This window comes from Lepidochelys olivacea, assembly GCF_965140295.1.
Source record: "Lepidochelys olivacea isolate rLepOli2 genome assembly, chromosome: 21".
NCBI classification, from domain to species: domain Eukaryota; kingdom Metazoa; phylum Chordata; order Testudines; family Cheloniidae; genus Lepidochelys; species Lepidochelys olivacea.
The window spans coordinates 5,921,521-5,940,329 of NC_140431.1; the positions used below are offsets into that span (position 1 = coordinate 5,921,521).

At 42.7% G+C, this 18,809-nt stretch overlaps 1 protein-coding gene across 4 annotated transcripts in view; it reads right to left on the reverse strand.

Annotated features, from left to right (window-relative positions):
* Nucleotides 1–18,809, reverse strand: part of SRGAP2 (SLIT-ROBO Rho GTPase activating protein 2) — a 206,936-nt gene that overhangs the window by 16,681 nt on the left and 171,446 nt on the right. For all 4 annotated transcript variants that reach the window (XM_084611232.1, XM_084611230.1, XM_084611231.1 and 1 more), the window contains 6 exons: nt 15,237–15,297; nt 12,489–12,566; nt 10,333–10,467; nt 8,708–8,813; nt 4,700–4,924; nt 382–461 (listed from right to left, as the gene is read on the reverse strand). In XM_084611232.1, the coding sequence (XP_084467358.1) occupies nt 382–461; nt 4,700–4,924; nt 8,708–8,813; nt 10,333–10,467; nt 12,489–12,566; nt 15,237–15,297 (685 nt within the window). The remainder of the gene's footprint in view (nt 1–381; nt 462–4,699; nt 4,925–8,707; nt 8,814–10,332; nt 10,468–12,488; nt 12,567–15,236; nt 15,298–18,809) is intronic.

An 18,809-nucleotide genomic window follows, 5' to 3' on the forward strand; every position in this document is an offset into this window, starting at 1 on the left:
AGCACATGGAGAGGGGAGTGGGAGAGCAGGCACGGACATGTCGACTGTTTGGCTTTCTGCTTAGCTCATGCTTTCCAGCTCAAAGACCCATTTCAGCAACAGGAGAGCAGAAAAGCCTGTGCAGAGCATTTTGGAAGACAGAAGTCTGTCTATGCTTGCTGCTGCGGGAAGGCACCTTTGGAAAACAGGTTTTTTTAAAGTAGTTTTGAAAGGTTCCTGATGAGAGCATGCCTTCCAATTTTTTGGTGGATGTTGCAAACAGCTTTTCTGATTCAATTCCTCAACAGATTATCAGCACTTTGAATTTAAACTGAAGACAGCATTCCCACTCCCAAACAAAAAAACCCCCAAACCCCTGGACAGCTAACATGCATCACGTACCATCATCGCTGGTATGATGCTCAGCTGCTATATCCTGAACTGAATCTTCTGTTGAGGCCGTTTCTCCATGAGGACTTTCACTACAGTGGGAGGAAACACATTCAATGCATTACACTTGAGGAAAGTAATTTTACTATCTACAGAAACAGTCACACTGAACAGAGTAGTTAAGCTCTAGAACAGGCTTCCAAGGGAGATTGTAGAATCCCCATCATTGGAGGTTTTTAAGAACAGGTTGAACGTGTTCTTAAAAACCATCTTTCAAGGATGACCTAGGTGTCTTTGGTCCTGCCTCAGTGCAGGGGGCTGGACTTGATGACTTTGCAAGGTCCCTTCCAGACTTACATTTCTGTGTCTATGAATACTAGGAGCTTCACGCAGTGGTACCAAACCTGGATTCCATTGTGCCAGGCACTCTTTAGAAGTGGACGCACTTACATGCATTGAAAACTAGGTTGTTGAAAAATCAAGCTGACTCTCTACTTCCATGAGCACCTGGAGTAGCTTTTTCAGTTCATGTACACCAGAGAAACCCGAGTTTAGATCTCATAACAGGGCCCTCAGAAGATTTTAGATGTTACAGATGGAAAAGGCATAATAAAAGGCTAGTTCATCATCTTTGCCAGTAGAGGATTATTCTCTACACGATATTATCCGTTGCTCTCATTAGTTACCCAAGTTACGGAACATCTTATTTGCCCTAGAGGAGATTATTCCACAATTTAATAGGATGCTTCAGATTTTTTTCTTCTGATCAATTTAAAATGTACTTGTCTTAATTTCACCAAATGACTGACTCCCATATCAGATTAACTGGCATAAGTCTATTTACAGATGCCTAAGCACCACTATCTAGTATATGAAATGAGACAGAGCTTGGCAAAGATCACACATGTAAGAAGTGGAAAACAAAGGGGAGAGGAGAGAGAATTCACACACTTGCCCAAATGACCCTGCCGAGCTGAACTGCCAGTTAGCAATGACTTTCTTTCTTTGCTCTGTTAGTATACCACTAACAATTCCACATGAGGAACACTCTCCCCTCCCCTATACTGGCATGTACTGTTGAAGGGAAAACCTGCTAACTCTAGAGCAGTGTTTCCCAAATTAGGGCCTCTGCTTGTTCAGGGAAAGCCCCTGGCGGGCTGGGCCAGTTTGTTTACCTGTGGCGGCCAGCACATCCCTCGGCCCACGCCACTTCCTGCAGCCCCCATTGGCCTGGAGCAGCGAACCACGGCCAGTGGGAGCTGCAATCAGCAGAACCTGTGGACGCGGCAGGTAAACAAACCGGCCCGGCCCGCCAGGGGCTTTCCCTGCACAAGCGGTGTCCCAAGTTTGGGAAACACTGGTCTAGAGCCTTAGCTTGCTCAAGCTGAAATGAAGCAAGAACTGGAGACCCTTTGTAGACAGGTTTATGGCCTCCATAAGCCAGACTGAGCAGACCTTAAATCATCTCAAAAGCAGTTTTTACATCTCTTCAGACGGTCAGAACTTGATCCGTCTTTTTGGCCCTGAAAAAGTTAGAGTAGGAGTTCGCTGACGCCTCATATTCTCCTTTTAAGAATCTGTTGGCGAGATCTATCTCCCCGTTTAAAAAAAAAAAAGGAAAAGGAAAAGAAAAAAAGAAAAAAAAGAAAAAAGAAAAAAAGAGGAGCCTGAACAATCCCAGGGTCTCATTACACTCAATACACACAACAATCACTCTGCTTCCTAGCCCTCTTCAAAGACCATACCTCACGAGGCACTCGTTAACTTGCCCATCCTTTACTAGGCAGGATAAAGGCTCTGCAAAGTTTAATAAAAGAATCTAAAGCCAACAGAAAGCCCCAGGAGGGCTATAGTATTACAGGCTGAAGTTTCACCCAGATTGTGAAGTAATGTAGCATACAAATAGCTCTAATGATCTAAACACTGTGAAAAGAGAAGCAGGATCACATTTCTTCCCTCCCCCGTCATAGGACACTTCCAACCCAAAAAACCCCTGCCCCTGCTGTAAAGAGATCCTTTCTCTCCAACGATCACATGGGTGCTTGGATGCTGTAAGGAGGACTGCTATGCTGCTGGAGTGCTATGTGAATACTGAGGGAGTGTTGGCAATATATATTGCCAGAGGAATGCAAGTCAAGTTGAGCATCTTTATAAACTGTTCTCCTCATCGATTCTAATGTTCTCATATAAGGTTCCTTGACTCTGACACCCCCCCGCCGCCAATTAATTCTGTATATTACGAGGTTGTTCTCATGTGGGGTCAATCTGCTCAGACACACAGACATGTGATAGGTTTTTTTAAAGGTGCCCATATCAAGGACCTAAATCTCAACTGCAAACCCAACATTGTGTCCCGCCCTCTCGGCTCCCAGCGCAAGTCATTTCAATCCTTCCCAGCAGCTGCCGACTGAAAGTGACGGCCGCAAAGCAAGAGCATGGAAAGGAATGTGCACGGCGCACATCAAGGATGGCTCCTAGCCACGGGAGGCCTCTGCACTGGAGCATCATCATTTGTACGTTACTTGGTGAGGACAAGAGAAGGCAGTGGACGTTGAGGCTGGGGAAGAGGCAGCGTTCAGGTGCAAATGCACTCAACTCCCTTTGTTTGATGAACAAGCTCAGCCAAGAGGGGATCCAATTTGCCATGTACAAGCTCTACAGCAGAAAGCCCTGTAGGCAATAACTAACAACCACTTAATACCACAGCTAAGACAAGGCTTGAATGGTAACCAGATGATTCTCTGATTAATTTTTTCAAGAATTTTAAATCACGCTGAACTCCACCTCTCCCTGGATTCCCCCGTAAGTAGGAAATGGGGGGGGGGGAGGATGCGGGGATGGAGACAGTTAGAAATAAAATAGAGACAAACAAAGTATATCAACTTAAGTGATGGGAACCTGAAGGACATTTTTATGTATTTTTTTTAAGGCAGATGAGACTCTGCCTTCCCGCCCCCAAAATGCAGTGACTGTCAGCATAGGAGGACATGATTTTGCATGGTCACTTTCTCAGCTGTGGATCCAATGGCATGTCTGAAGCCAGGCACCCTCACGTTTTCCAAAGCAAGTTCTAAGTGAAAAGAGCACTTGGGAGCCAGATACTAGAGTAACACAAGTTACAAAACCCCTTCACCATGTACTGTATTTGCAGTAGGGATTGCCCCCTACACATCCCTGTCAAGTTCCATGTACACTTTAACACAATAAACACCACATACAATACATTAATTGTGATAATAATCACGTGCTAAGCATTTAACTTTTTCCATTCCTTATGACAGCTCCCATCCACCTAGGGGAAACCTCACACATGATGAAAATACAGGTCTCTGAAACGATTTAAAAGTCAGTCCATACAGCTCAGCCAGCCAGTAAAACCAATGCAAGCCATGAAGAGTAAATCAATCAAAATGCCATTGCAATAGCCCTTTGTTAAAAACAGCCTCTCCACACATCTCATATCTGGTGGTCAGATGGTTGATGAGTTATCCTATCCTGTAATACGGTATAAAAAAAAGTCAACAAGCTCTGCCAATAGAGTGACTTGCTTCTTTTTTTAATATCAATACAAGAAAATCATTTGCCTTCCTGGGGCAAGGGCAGCGAGACAGTTAAACATTCTTCCTGTCAGCAGGAGGTGGGCAAGATCAATTCAACCACTAGGAAAGCAAACACCTCCCTTCCCCCTCCCTCCACAACCTTCCACCCCAGATGACAGGAGCCGCTCTGGCTCAATTGTTTCCAGATGCTGCCTTCTAACAGAATGCAGGGCCAGGCCTCCTGGGGTTTTGGTTGGATGGAAATGGTGATTTTCTATTTCACCCCCCCTCTCCCCCGATCGGTACTGTCCTGAAAACTAGCCCATGTTACAGCTTTCTAGGTTCAACTGCAATCAACCCTGTACCTCAAGCACTGTCACTTAGAACAGGCAGAAAAATGAGGAAAGAAAGAACAATATAAGGGACAAACACCATCAAAATAGTGGCTGTGTGTCCTCCTCCAAGGGAGTATGATCATCACAGCTACAAGACTAACTGTGGTCATTTATTCTCCTTCAACAGAATGAAGCACAGGTTTGACATTTGGTTCACTGGCTATTTCCTACAGGGCCTATTTCATGTCAGTCGCTGGCTCCCTGACAGGACAAGAGCCATCTTGTTCTTTCCACCACCCCCCTTTTTTTTTTTGAACTCCTTTAAGTTCTGGGACTAGTGTTGGACCCTGGAACTCAACAAAATGTAGTGTGTATGACTACAACACACAATTAGTTAATGAGAACATAACTAAGTGCTGGCCCCCCTCCTCTGCTCCCTAATGGCTCCTACTGTACCAGTAATCCTCAGTGCTTCCACCCCTGCTGTAGACTGGGCCTTCCAGTTCTCTCAGTCCTGGGAAGATGTTCTCGTGTTGGATGATGATGGTTTTGATCAGCTCATTGACATGAGCCTGGCAGGAGACCTGATCGTGGCCTTCAGGCACAGACATCAGTGTGGGCCCAAAGCAGATGGCCAAGTTGTAGGGATCCATCATGTTCTCTTCACTGAATTGAGATAAACTGCAAAAGACAGGGAGAAGAGGATTAGTATGAGCCAACAATACCGACACCTCCTGCTAGGGAACCAACATCTAAATCAAGGGGGCTAGCTTTGGGTGCTCTGCTCTTTAAGCCCCTTCTGCTGGGAATAGAACGTTTTGGGTCAATAAAAGAAAAATAAGGCTGATGTCATTTACTGGGGAGGGAGGAACTCCTCTAGATGCACCTCCGCGGATCTGACAACCTGATCTGACAGGGCTAGCATGAAGACAGATTCCTAGCTGAAATCTGTACTGAAAAAACAGAGAAAACTCTGCTGCTTGCTGATTTCTTTATTCAATTGCGAAGGCATTTTTCCATTTCCCTAACATCCCCCTCAATCAGCACACGCAGTATTGGGAAAGAAAGGAAATGTCAGACTGTTCCTCTTTTCAATAGCTATATTCTTCACGCAGATTGAATATCATGCCAGGGATTTATTTACATGCGGTCGACTCTCTGCACCCCGCTCCCATAGCAGCTGCTGTGTTAACACCTTACATCCAGTCAGGAGGCCAAGGCAGGCCCGATTGAGCCACTGCTGCTCCACACATCACAGCAAGGGAGCTGGCCACCAAGGAGCCCTTCTGCTTCTTTCCATTTGCACCCTCCTTGAAACCGAGTTCTTTCCCAATAGCACAATAATAAGCCAACGCTCAACTGAAGCCCTTTGAAGTAGAAAAGCAAGGCCAGTTGGAGCTAAAAACCTGCAAGGGATGTAAAGGTTTGGGGACTGTGTTGCTTTGAAAGGCTTTGGGGAGCTGACTTCGCAAGCAGAAGCATATCCTGCTTTATGACTGCTGTTTATAATCTCACTACAGCCCTGCATCCAGTTCCAGAGCAAAACCTGATCTCCTCTGCCGGACTCTGTGCTTGGTAGCGTGAGTTCGGTAGTGTATTCTCCAAACCAAACCCCCTCCCAAAGACCAAGATGTTCCTTGTTAGCTGCTTTTCCTGGAGCCGATCTGTAGGATTTGCCAAGTGCAGCCGGAACACTGAGTCTGCACAGGAACACTTCCTGAACCTGAATAAATGTTAACCCCAAACCTGTAATTTAACCCTTTCAAGGCACCAGTTCATGGTTAAGCACCAAACACAGAGCTAAATTCCAAAACAAGCCCCTTGAAAGACCCTATTTTCTAGTTCACGTCTTAAAATAATTAAAAGCTATTAAGGCTGGAAGGGAACATTCACTTCAATGACTCCAGAAGTGACATCTGTGGAATGAGCATCCCAAGGCGTAGAAGAATTTCACAGCACTATTGTGGAAAGTTTCTCCTCTTGCACTGCAAAGTATCCCTTTCCCATGCCATAGCTTGGATGGAGGAAAAGACAGTGGTAATTTTGTGAATGTTTTTTGGTTTTCCGCAGTGCAATAACAAATTCTGCAATATATAGGATTGGATTCAACAAATGCCCTGGAACAGTTTAATAAGGGTCTTTCAACTCACTACCCAGTTTTACATAAGAGACTGGGCATCTCTCAAGAGCAGCTGATGTACTAGTGCCTCAAACACAGGTAACAGGACTCAAGTCTCTGAATTATTTAATGTAGATTGTCACATTAGCAGTAAAACCAAAATAATACTATCTTATTTTAATAACCTGCTTGCATCCAGAAGAAGTCTGAAGTGCTTTGCAAATTTACACATGCAGGAATCACTTCACCTCCCCATAGAAATGCAGCCACCTCTGAGACGGAACACATCAGCACAACTGCTCTGAGAAATCTTATTGCCCAAAGCTGTTTATAAGAGCGCACAGCATTTAGGACAGGAAGAAAAATACCATCTCAATGAAAATACATATTTAGCCATGATAGTTAGATGGGATGCAAGGTGAGCAAACATTCCACTAAGCTTATGTCAAGTGAAATGGGCTCCGTAATTATCGCAAGTGGAAACAGTTTCCCTAGAAAATACGATGACTTTACCATCAATCTGGGGCAGCCCTTCAATACTTAGCAGGAAGAGTGTAATCTACTAAAACAACACTTCCATCTCCTGCTGCATATTGGGTTACTCTAGAATGTCTCCCATCCAAGTATGACCAGGCCTGGGCCTATTTAGTTTGTAGTACTGAGGATTTCACAACTTTAGGGAGTATGTCTGCAGGCTGAGGTTGCATTTACATCACTTTCAGTTTTGCTATGAAGTCAGCCTTGGGTTTTATTTAGAGTCCTTTGCTTTTCACGTTAGTTTTGGAAGTGCTGCTAATCCAATTAGGAGCCAACACAATTCAACAAGCTACGGTGATTTTTATTTCAGCTCCAGAAGTCAGTGGGAGTTGCATATGCATGTCTAAACAGAGTTTGGTCCTCTGAGTTTTAGGGCTATGCTTTATTTCATGAATAATGTCTGTTGCACTGTTGTGTAAGACTGGTCGTTCAATGGCCACAACATACTTATTAGTTAAAATCAATAAGATTTCTCAAAGCAGTTGTAGAAAATATATTTCCCAAGTTCCATACAAACTAAACACACACTATTTCTCCAATGGGAGCATGAATCCATTCCAGAAGCCGAATTTTTCTCCATTTTACTGGAGTCACAGTGAGGGCAGAAAGGGCTGCTTTGTCTAGCTAGTTTTAATGCCCTGTGGGAGACAAATGAGAGAAAGGGCAAGAGGTTCCATATCCCTCTGTAAGTTATTTATAGCTGAAACCTCAAATTGCAGTACAAGGCGTTAAACCCATCATGAGGAAAAGGATGAGACATCCATTCTCCAGGCTGCCAAAATGATGAGATTAAGATGACTGAGCTCTGCAGGGCTGTGCCTCAGAATTCAGCTCTGAAGTATGGAAGGTTGACTCGTCTTGTACTGTCACTGCCCTGATGCGATTGGTCCACCAGACAGGAATCTACAGAACAATGCCAACATACCATCACTGGGACAGTGCCTGGTTTTCGTATAACGTTTCAGGAAACTTTGGGGATTTCTGGAGGGAGGCTGCAAAATTTAGAACCAGATCCAAAAAACTTCTGGGGATGTTCTGATCCAGAATTTTTGTTCAGTCTGTTATAAAGGTGTCGGATGTGAAGTTCAGATTCAGTCTCTGCCAAAGTTTAGGAGTGTACGGATTTTGATTCAGGCCCGAATACTGTGTATATACCACAGAGAATTTAAACATCTCCTCCCAAATTCAGACTCTCTTTTTTGTACTTGCCCCAATGTGAACATGATGAAGGACAATAGCACTGGACCACCCATTTGACGTTATCAGCTTCCATATAGTATATATGCAGGGGTCAAGTACGTGTCTGGATGCAGCATTTCCTCCCCTTAGCATCCTCAAGAGGCCCAAGCATGCAAGGAGAATAAGGCTGGGTTCCCTCTGCCACCAGATGGGGAGTAAGGATCTTATGCATTCTGAGCCCACCTACCCCAACAAGGACAGAGTCTGCAGCAGTTCCAGTTCTTGCTAGCCTGGGACCCAGACCCTGTTCCTTCATGTTGCCCTTCCACTAGCTTACCAGGCTAACTCCAGTAATATGAATTTTCATTTCAAGAACTCTGTTGAGGTTGCTGAAATTTTTTCTAGTCACCATTTGCAATGCTGACAGGCCCAGCACAATAGATACAATAGATAAGTAAGCATGCTGAGAGGCAACAAACTGCTACCGGCAAAGAGACTGCCACTTGTATCCTAAACTGCTGCTCTGGATTAGAAACTGCAGAATGTCAAAGCTCCAGTCCTCTCATGCAATACATTTATACCAACCCCAGCATCGACTGCAGAGCTCTGGTGCTTTCAGGGATACTCACTGACTGAGGAATGCAAAGAGATATCTCATTACAATCAGAGTGGTTTTTGGCAAGCTCAGAAGGACCTTCCGGATGTGTACTGCTCGTTCTTGTAAGTTATCCATTGCTGAAAGGAGGAAAGAGCACCATGCAGAGTTATTATATCACCATGGCCATACCTGAAGTCACTGAATCTAAACGTTTGCAGCACACGAGGAGGTTCCCTACACTAGGGTGTAAATTATTAAAGATAGGAGCCAAGACACAGTAGCATAGAATCTTGGGGAAGAAAGGGACTATCTGCTTCCTGTAACGTGTATGATATGTTCTCCAGAAATGCCTTAAAGGAGGATGTAATGTATGCATAACCTGTTCTGCAAAGCCCTTTATTGCAAAGATACATGGTACATGTAATCTATCTGCCGGTTCCCTGAGTGTGGGTGCACTGAGTGATGTCTGTTTCACTAGATCCAACACAATAGCTCATCCCAATTAGCTACAAAAGGTGGGTGTTGAACAAAAAGTGTTTGGTCTGACTCAGAAAATAGATTAGCATAGCTGAAGGGTGAGCTAAAAGCTCTGCGTGCAGCAGACGACAGAAAAAAAGTGGGCAGCATAAATCCTCAGCCCTGGAAGGATGAAGTTATTTGGGAGCAGATTTCTTTTCATCTGATATGAATTAAGCTTTGTAAAGTCATTTACTGTGAGAAGAAAACCATGAGTTGTTTCGGAAGCAGTTATCTTTGCTCCAGTTCAAAGGCTGCCGCTGATGGATATTCCACTGCCTGGACAATAGATTCATTCTTTCCTGCTGAATGATTCGGCAATAATGGGACCATTTCAACTTGGTTTCCAACAAAAAAGAAAAAGCTTTGAAATAATCCAAGCTGTTTATACCAGGACTGTGATCGCTCTCACATTATACATTCGGTAGTGAGACTCCATAAGGAATCTTCCTTGTGGTTCAGAAGGGTTATTCAGATTGGTTAAAACACACAGCTGCTTCCCTTCTGGAAATACATGGCATGCGCCAGACAGATGTGCTGCATGTACATACAGAGCATCAACACTGGGGCTAGCAGGAAATCTCTCCTCGAACTGTGGGCTTCCAAGATGGCAGCTGCACGCACATTCTGAGTTGAGACCTTTAAAGAAGCATTTTGTACAAACTATTATTTTTAAAAAACTACTTATGAAGCTTTGGCTCTGAAGGTGCTGTGCCCACCATCTCAGAAGCGTGCTGCTCTGGTGCAGATCCTGAGGGATCCACTTCATTCTGTTCTCTGCTTCACTTTCCTAAACAGGCTCTGCTATGAGATTAAGGAGTCCTGCAAAGAGGGAGTTGAGCCGTCCTCCCTGGATGGTGGCTGGAGCACAGAGCCTAAAAGGGATTAGGAGAAATATTTTGGGAAGGGATGAAGATGGGATGCTCAAAAAACGTTCTCCAGGCTATGATGGAAAATAAAATCAACATTTTTGGTGCAATAAAAGTTTGCTCTTATTACCATAAATTTGATTGGGGGGGGGGGGGAGAATGGGGAGCAGAAGATGGAGAGACGGGGGCAGGGGGTTGGTAAAGGGTCATCTGCATTTTTTTTTGCAGGTCTTTTATTTAAATGTAAAACATAATTCGTTCATCTACTTACTGACACAGGCAATCAGATCATGAAAGATTTCCTTTGGGAACAGAGGGTGCTCCAGCCCTCGGAAATAGAGTTTCAGAACTCCCGCTATTGAGTCCATATCATGGTCGTTTTGGTCTCCAGCCAATGGATCCTCCCCTAGTTACAACAAACAAACAATAATAATAATAAAAAAAAAGGAGGTACGGAGGAAGAATAAGAACTTTGGTAGACAGAGGTTCTGGCTGCTCTGCTAGAAGGACATGTCTCAGCCAGAAAGAAGGATCCATTTAATCCAAAGGTTACTCCCTATTCCCCCAAACACTAAGCAGGTAATGGGTGATTGGGAAGCTGTCCACTGAGAACAGCAATCAAGAAAGGTCCTTGGCAGCCATCCTCTGTGGCTAGAGGTGGCTGCATGCCCCCAGTCAGGCAAATAAAGGGGTTGGACTTTCTCATCTGAGCCCAACACATGGAGGAAGAGTCCCTGACCTACGACCACATTGGGGGTGGAATTACTCCTGGAGCTGTGGTAACTTTGGGAGGCTCTTCAGTCCAGGTGTTTTTGGTTGGAGGGAACAGACCCAGCATTTGCTTAACAGGGTTATAGAAGATAGGAAGCACATGGCCACAAACTCCTAAGCAGCTCTGTGATTCCCTGTGGGGTTGTTTTGGGGCCTGCACAGCAGGCCAATGCTTGTGCCAATCACTACCTTTACAAGTCTTAGAAGGAGACATGTTGTGCTGGATTGCTAAGAAAATAAAGTTTCTGGTGCAGTTAATTTGTGACTATCTATACTGTAGTTCGTCTGTTACAAAAAAGAAGACACACACTGACGGAGCTGTTCCCTATGGAAAACTCCCCATCTAATATAATTAGATTTTATGATTGGGCAAACCTCAAATCGAAGCTATATATATCCATTATGTGACTGAAATTACCAAAGCTTGCCTATTACTTTAATAACCACACAGGATAATAAATGGCCCACTATGAACCAGAGCATTATCTTTGATATTAACTGCTACCAAGGGTTCTGGATGAAGTAATAAACTGCACAGACATTATTGTTAACTTAGTCAGTTCTGTATATCATCCTCTTTAGAGAGACAAGCAAAATGAAGCTAAAATAAGTAGTGTCATTTATTTTGGGACAGTGATACTGGAATAACTGGCTGTTTCCCCTGAAATGCCTGGCATCTGTCCTTTAAGAAAGGTGGTCTTTCAGTCTGGTGTTGTAAGCCCTCACCCCCACCACACATGCATTTCCTTTGTTCTCCAAGGTATTTCATTCTCAGATAAAAGACAAATGCATTGTAGTCTCAACAACCTCATGGTTAGGCAGAAGATCTCTCTCCTCTCACTGATAGCAATTTGCTGTGCTCCCGTATCTGGGATATGGAGACATGTGAACATGAAAACTTGCAAGCAACACATGAATTGTAATATGAAATGTATGAGGAAGCAGGACCAGCCTTGTGATTTTTCAGAGTCCCAAGCAAGAAGGGGGCCACAAATTGTGAGGACTGACCTGAAAGCTAACTTTCTCTCTGATCCCACTGTGGCAGGGAGACCGGGTCAGATGTGACTTGCTGTGTCAGAGGACCCCCAAGGAGTTGCTTGTGCATAAGGCCGATCGTATATGCAAGCTAAAAACCCAACAAAAGCGCTCCAAATAAGAGTGAAATGAGCCTGAGTTGAAATGGACTCTTACTTGGTGGTGATTAGACTAAATGTAGTCATATTGCTTTACAAGAAATGTCAGGGGCAAGAGATCCCACCCCAGGCATGGAATAGAGTCTATTCACAAGGTGGAGGAAAACAGACTAGGTAGTTAAACCCAAGAAGGAAATGCTCTGCACCTCCGGAGATGTGTGCAGTCATTAAACAATCCGACACGACAGGTGCCAAAATTCTGAGTGATTATTATATGGTGATGTTGCAAGACATGAAGCATAACATATCAAGTGACTTTATATGTTCAAGCTTAGTGAGCACTGAAAAAAAATTTCTCTGCCTGGAGTCATTTATGAAATGTAGAACTAAAAAAAAAAAAAAAAAACCACCACCACCACCACCATACTACCTAGGGCACAATCAGTTGTGTCCAAAGCACTAAAGGTATTTTAGAATGGTAACACCTGTGGTGATTGTATGATACAGAACACACCCTCCTTACCTCTCTCAAATGCATTTTTGATATCATTCACCTCAACCTGCGATCCAGACACTCTGAATATGCCTTCATGCTGCAGCCCTGTAAGGCAATAAGAGAAACCCACAATGACAATCCAAGATTTCAACTCAGTTCCACATCTAGCAAAGTAATATTGAAAAATCCATTTGAAAAGATGCGATTTTTATGGGAAAAAGTGTCAGCAAATGTCTGTTTCACCATAAATCACAAACCAACAAAAAATATTTCCTATGATAACTGAAGTTTACAAATAGGCAAAGTAAGAAAACGCTGCTTGAGAACTTAGTTTGTTTTAAGAATATTTACTTGAAATATTTTGGCATGTGATGTTGACAATTTGACTTTTAACAGTTTATAATGCTTTAACTTTTTGAATCTTAATGTGTACGCTCATTAAGACATCATCTGACCCCTACATAATTTCCTGTAATTGTGAAAATTCTGATACAACTTTTAAAAAATGCTTAAAGCTCATCGTTTTATGCAACTGCAAAAATTTTAAATTACACTTAAAAATAAACATTGATATCAGCTGTTGAAATTATTTAAAAAAAACAACATATGAAATTCTGCCCAGCCTAGGCACAATCAGGGTGGGATCCCACCCATCTAGAACATTACAACCATGCCAATAAGCAGGACAGGCCAAATTCATAGATACTAAGGTCAGAAGGGACCATTATGATCATCTAGTCTGACCTCCTGCACAACGCAGGCCACAGAATTTCACCCACCCATTCTCACACCCTTTGGAAAATTTCCTTCTGCAAAAATCTAAGAATACAAGGGATAAAAGAGAACTTAACTCCCCTTCCACATCAGGAAGAAAGTGAAAAATATTCACTTCCCTCCCTCACTAGAAGGAAGGAGCACAAAGTACTCTACAAGCTTAAACTCATATACAACCTACACATGGAAGCCACTCCTTGGGTAGAACACAGCAACTTCTTATTCTTTAACAGCAACATTAGGAAACAGTTAGGACAAGAAGTGAAGAACTTATCCAATTGAAATTACAGAATATAACTACCACTAATGTGACTTGGTACTCTAGGGGAGTTTTCAGGGTATTCCAGTAGAGTAGTTAAGCATTAAAACTGATGGGGACAAGTAGTTGATGGATTCCAATGGATTCCTATAAAATATCTTTGCTGGAACATGAAATATAAGCAGCAAACATTTAAAACCACTGTTCTAACTTCGAAAATAATTCCAGCACAAGGAAAGGGCTGTATCTGTTCACGCCTCTGAACAGGAGCGGCGAGTTTGACTTTTGCAAAGCTCTATGTATGTTTATGTCACTGTATATGTAACTAATAAGCTATTTTGGATCATCTGTGGCCAGCTCTTCTTCTCATAAATTATGGTACTATTTGAATCCCCAGGCAATGACACTCTTGTGTTATATGGCCCTTAATTATTCCTGATATCATCAGCACACATCATATTGCACAGTAAAAATATATACCGAAATGCTGCAAACTGAGAATGAAAATGGAATCAATCCACTATCTACAGGGCAATCTTTATTCAAAAGCATCAATTCAGATGTAAGATGTAATAACCATGTTACAGAACTGAACTTTAATGGGTCAAGCAATCAATTCTTTATAATTCTCCTTTGACATGGATTTGTACGGGAGGAGCACGTCTCTAACCCCAAATTGTGCTTTCTTTAGCATACATTTTATTTAGTACTCCAACAGGGAAAAAGTGCGGAGAACCTATACAATAGTTTCCAACGTGCAATCATGATTAAAACAAAAGGAAAGTACAATTGGACCTATTCTCTGGCTCTGTGTATTGGTTAGATGAAAACAAAGCCTATCACTATACAAGCTTATTGACTAGCAGTTGTTCTTCATGCTATTATTAAATAATGTTTAATTAAAAACACACACAACTTAGAATAAAATGTATGGAAGAGGTTTATCTTAAAAGGCTACATTTATCCTTTATCCAAGCAAATAAATCAGCACCTCAGCTCCCCTGAAGGGTCACGTGAATATTGTGGGCAATAACAGCAGCTCAGAACTCCAGGCAGGGCGGAGTTGCAAGTAGGCAAGACAGTTTTTTTTTTTTTTGGGGGGGGGGGGGTACGGACGTTATATGACAAGAAGAGAGATAAAGGCACAGGAACAACTTGAACACAAAGGCCTGGTAACGTTGCCCCAGTCAGAGGGAAAAATCTTCCAACTTCATGTAAGACTGAAGACAAGAAGCTATGGGACCCACGTTGAATGAAACCTAAGGAAACTTGAACACTTCTGCAGTAGCGAAGTGACTCATCGCTGGGAAGGAAGGATACATGTAGGAGGCACTATTTAGTGCTTAGCATTCCCCACATCCAGTGCCTGCAGCAGCCACTCTGTCTTCCTGTGCTTAGGATAGACAATAGTGCAGAACTACTGACTCTGAGTGGACAGTGGTGAGTTCTTAGTCACGCCTGCTGTAGGATTCCAACACACACGTTCTGCACCAGGCTACTCTAAACATTCACAAGAGACATCCGCACATTGAAGTGGCCATGTGCTTTATTTAAATTAGAGCTGGATGGACTCGGGTTATGAAATTTGGATGTGAACTTTCCTAGAGTTCGGGGCGGGATCCAAATATAGGTTTTCTGGTTCCTCTTTATGAGTTTAAAGACCCTTTAAAAAAAAGTCCTGCCTGAATTATTCTGTCAAGGGGCATTTGAAAAAATGATTAGTTTTTCATCAGTAAACTTACCATGTCTGCTAATGAATCGTATGCAGCTCTCCACCACAAGGGGAATGGCTTGGCTCGAGTCCTGAGCAACCAAGGGAGAAAATTAAAACAAATAGTCAAGCACAGAGCTGACCGAGAAATAAACACAACTCTGAAATCCACAAGCAAAACTTCATGGAGCAATACACCTTCTGCCAGGGATTGGGAAAAGAGCTGTCCACAGGGCCTGAAGCATAGTCTCTGAGGAAGGTACTATTTGGTTTGTGAATTATCCTAGAGAAATAACATTGCCTTTTGCAGAGATGGAAACTGCCATCCCAAGCTATACAGGAATAAAATAAAATAAAACCAAGGACCACCATTTCTGATCTGGACTCGGTGGAGAAGACAGTTATTGGGGTGCATTAACATCTTTAGGGCACAGCTCCATGCAATGCCTCTGGAAGCACCAATGGAGTGGCTTGCCAGCTTTGCCAAGCTCACTCTTTGAGAAGGCCAGTTGGTACTGCCGTAATGACTAACTCTGCACAACGCCTGTGCTCAACTGGTGCACAAGGTGCCAGGGAAGGAACAGGAGAGTAAGGGCTAATCTACTATGCCCTCCCTTCATTCCGTGCAGCGCATGCTCACGCAAAGTTGTGGCCTTCTGGTCTCTCCACAGTCAGCCCTCATGGCTCTGTATTTGTGCATTTTTCGGATTGATTTCCATTTATCCCCAACATGACAAATTTTGGTTTTGCAGAACAAGCTCCTGACATTTTACTGCAAAAACATTTTAGCTGTCACATGCTGACTGACCTTTGGGCTAAGCACTGAGTACTGTAAAAATACAAGTTCACAATGACAGCTTGGAGTGCAGGCTGTTCTTTGGGCCAGGGCCAGAACACAGTAAATGACACTTTCTAGCTTGCCAGTTTCCACCATAAGCAATTCAATGATGAAGTTGTGTAATAGGCGAACAATTTATTGCATTTCTTTAGCCCCTTTCTTCAGAGGATCACAAAATACTTCGCCAACAATTAGACTCCAGCAATATCTGTGAGGGACTGTATTACTGTCCGCATTTTAGGAAAGAGTCAACTAAGGCACAGAGGTTAAGTGACTTAATTCAATTCTTTTTTAAAAAGGTTTAGTGATTTTCCTTTTAGTGGGCTGTAGAATTCCCTTAATTCATAGATTCCAAGACCAGAAGGGACCATTGTGATCATCTAGTCTGACCTCTTGTATAACCCAGGCCAGGGAACTTCCCCAAAGTAATTCCCAGAGCAGATCTTTTAGAAAAACATCCAATGTAATTTTGCAATTAACAATTTTTCCTCCTCATTATCTGGATTGCACTAGCTTTCTGCACACTGTAAAAGGGGACCCACTTCACAATACAACAGTGCTTTGAAACACTATGGAAACCTGCAGCTTACTTGATGAATGACAAAGAGTTTATTAATAATCATCCAAATAGCACCACAGATTTTCACAGCTTATTTCAGAGAGGCACCAAATGAACTTTAGAGAGAGAAGCACATTCTCTGTCCTCAAAGAGATTACAATTTTTGAACGATGTGCAATTTAAATTGGTAGGTCACACTCAAAACAACTATTAGAGCCACACGCAAGTGATTGCATGTGGATTTGAGGCACAGAGACATTTGTTTTCCCAAACAGATTAGCTTTTTGTTTAAGTTTTGGAGTCACAGGGTCTAGTACGTCATCTCCAGTCAATTACACAATACATTGCGAGCCCTCAAACACGACTGTGAATGGCTCTCAACAGTCAGACATACAGCTATTTCACTTCCTGTTGAAAGAGTGTTACTAGCGTGTAAACAAAGCAACCATCTCCACAACAGAGTTGTTCAGGGTATTCAGAAGATTCAGCTCTGCATAGGAGAGCCTGCAAAACATGAAATGCAAATTCTCTACATGTGCAGTTAGAGAATAAAGATTCAGATTTTCCTTCAGTTTCTATAGCTTTTATTCACAGCAGCTCTTTCCACAAACGCTGCTCTGGGCTCCAGCATCCAGAAAGAGCTAAGACTATACCTTTCATCTAACTGCGGCACAGCAGCCCACACACTAAATTATGATCAAGCCAAAAATCTTGAGATGCAACATGGAAAGTGGGTTTTCAAAAAGCAGCACACTGGATTTTAAACGTAGCTTATAATCACGGCTCAAAATATAGCAGGGGACATTTTGCCTACAATTTCCTAAATAGGAAAGAAAAATGTAAAATACAATCGGCCCTTCCCTTAAACTACGAACATACTAAGACACGCATGGTGCTGGCTATCCTGGTACACAAGGTCTTCTAACAGCAATTGCGACCTACTTTCTGGCTAATGAAAAGTGTCAGCCGACAGATTTTGTAAGCTGTAGCTCAAGAATGTAAAAGGGACCAAAGGAGGAGCAGATGAAATGATGTTTCAAGTCAATTCTTGTCTTTATTCGAGGTGAAATTTTTCCCCCAGCTCCTTCCTATCCCAGGATAACATGATCTAGTTCCATTGTTATTAAAATGGCATAGTTTAAAAGGCAATAAGTGATCCACTATGGACAGAAAAAGCATCCTTAGAATTCCTTGGAGTCACTTTTATGAGGAAAGGTATGGCCAGAGTGCAGTTACAACTTTATTTAATAGAGATGTGAGTTAAAAAGAGAATAAAAAGCAGTACAAATAATGTGTGTCAGCAGGAAACCATGGACTATGAACCTTAGTGCAGCAGTCATGCTTATCCTTTACGTAGGCTGCAGCTACTAGCGAGTAATGATGTCACAGACACGCAGGTCTGATAGTTCCACCCACAGAAGAGAGTGATACAAGCACACACACCTGTCATGGGTGAAGATAAACTAAAATAGGATAAATACATTGCCCTATTCTGTCACAAGTTAACAGACAAATTATACTTTTCAACAAGAGTCTATCTCATATGAACCATATAGTTAACACACTTATTGCTCTTCAGAAAGACTACTGTGGGACAGAGTTTAACGATGCCACATGATGAATAGGAAGATGGTAACATGGCTCAAGAAGCAGCAGAGAGTCAAGCAGCTTGGGTTCTATTCCAAGCTCTTCCAGACACTATATGGCATGGGGGAAAATCACTTACGGTCTGTGACTCAGTTTCCCCATCTGTAAAATGGGGATAATACTGTCCTATGTCCCACTGTGATAATCAACTCATTAATAAAAAGAAAAGGAGTACTTGTGGCACCTTAGAGACTAACCAATTTATTTGAGCATAAGCTTTCGTGAGCTACAGCTCACTTCATCTGATGCATACTGTGGAAAGTGTAGAAGATCTTTTTATACACACAAAGCATGAAAAAATACCTCCCCCCACCCCACGCTGCTGCTGGTAATAGCTTATCTAAAGTGATCACTCTCCTTACAATGTGTAACACATTGTAAGGAGAGTGATCACTATTACCAGCAGGAGCGTGGGGTGGGGGGAGGTATTTTTTCATGCTTTGTGTGTATAAAAAAATCTTCTACACTTTCCACAGTATGCATCAGATGAAGTGAGCTGTAGCTCACGAAAGCTCATGGTCAAATAAATTGGTTAGTCTCTAAGGTGCCACAAGTACTCC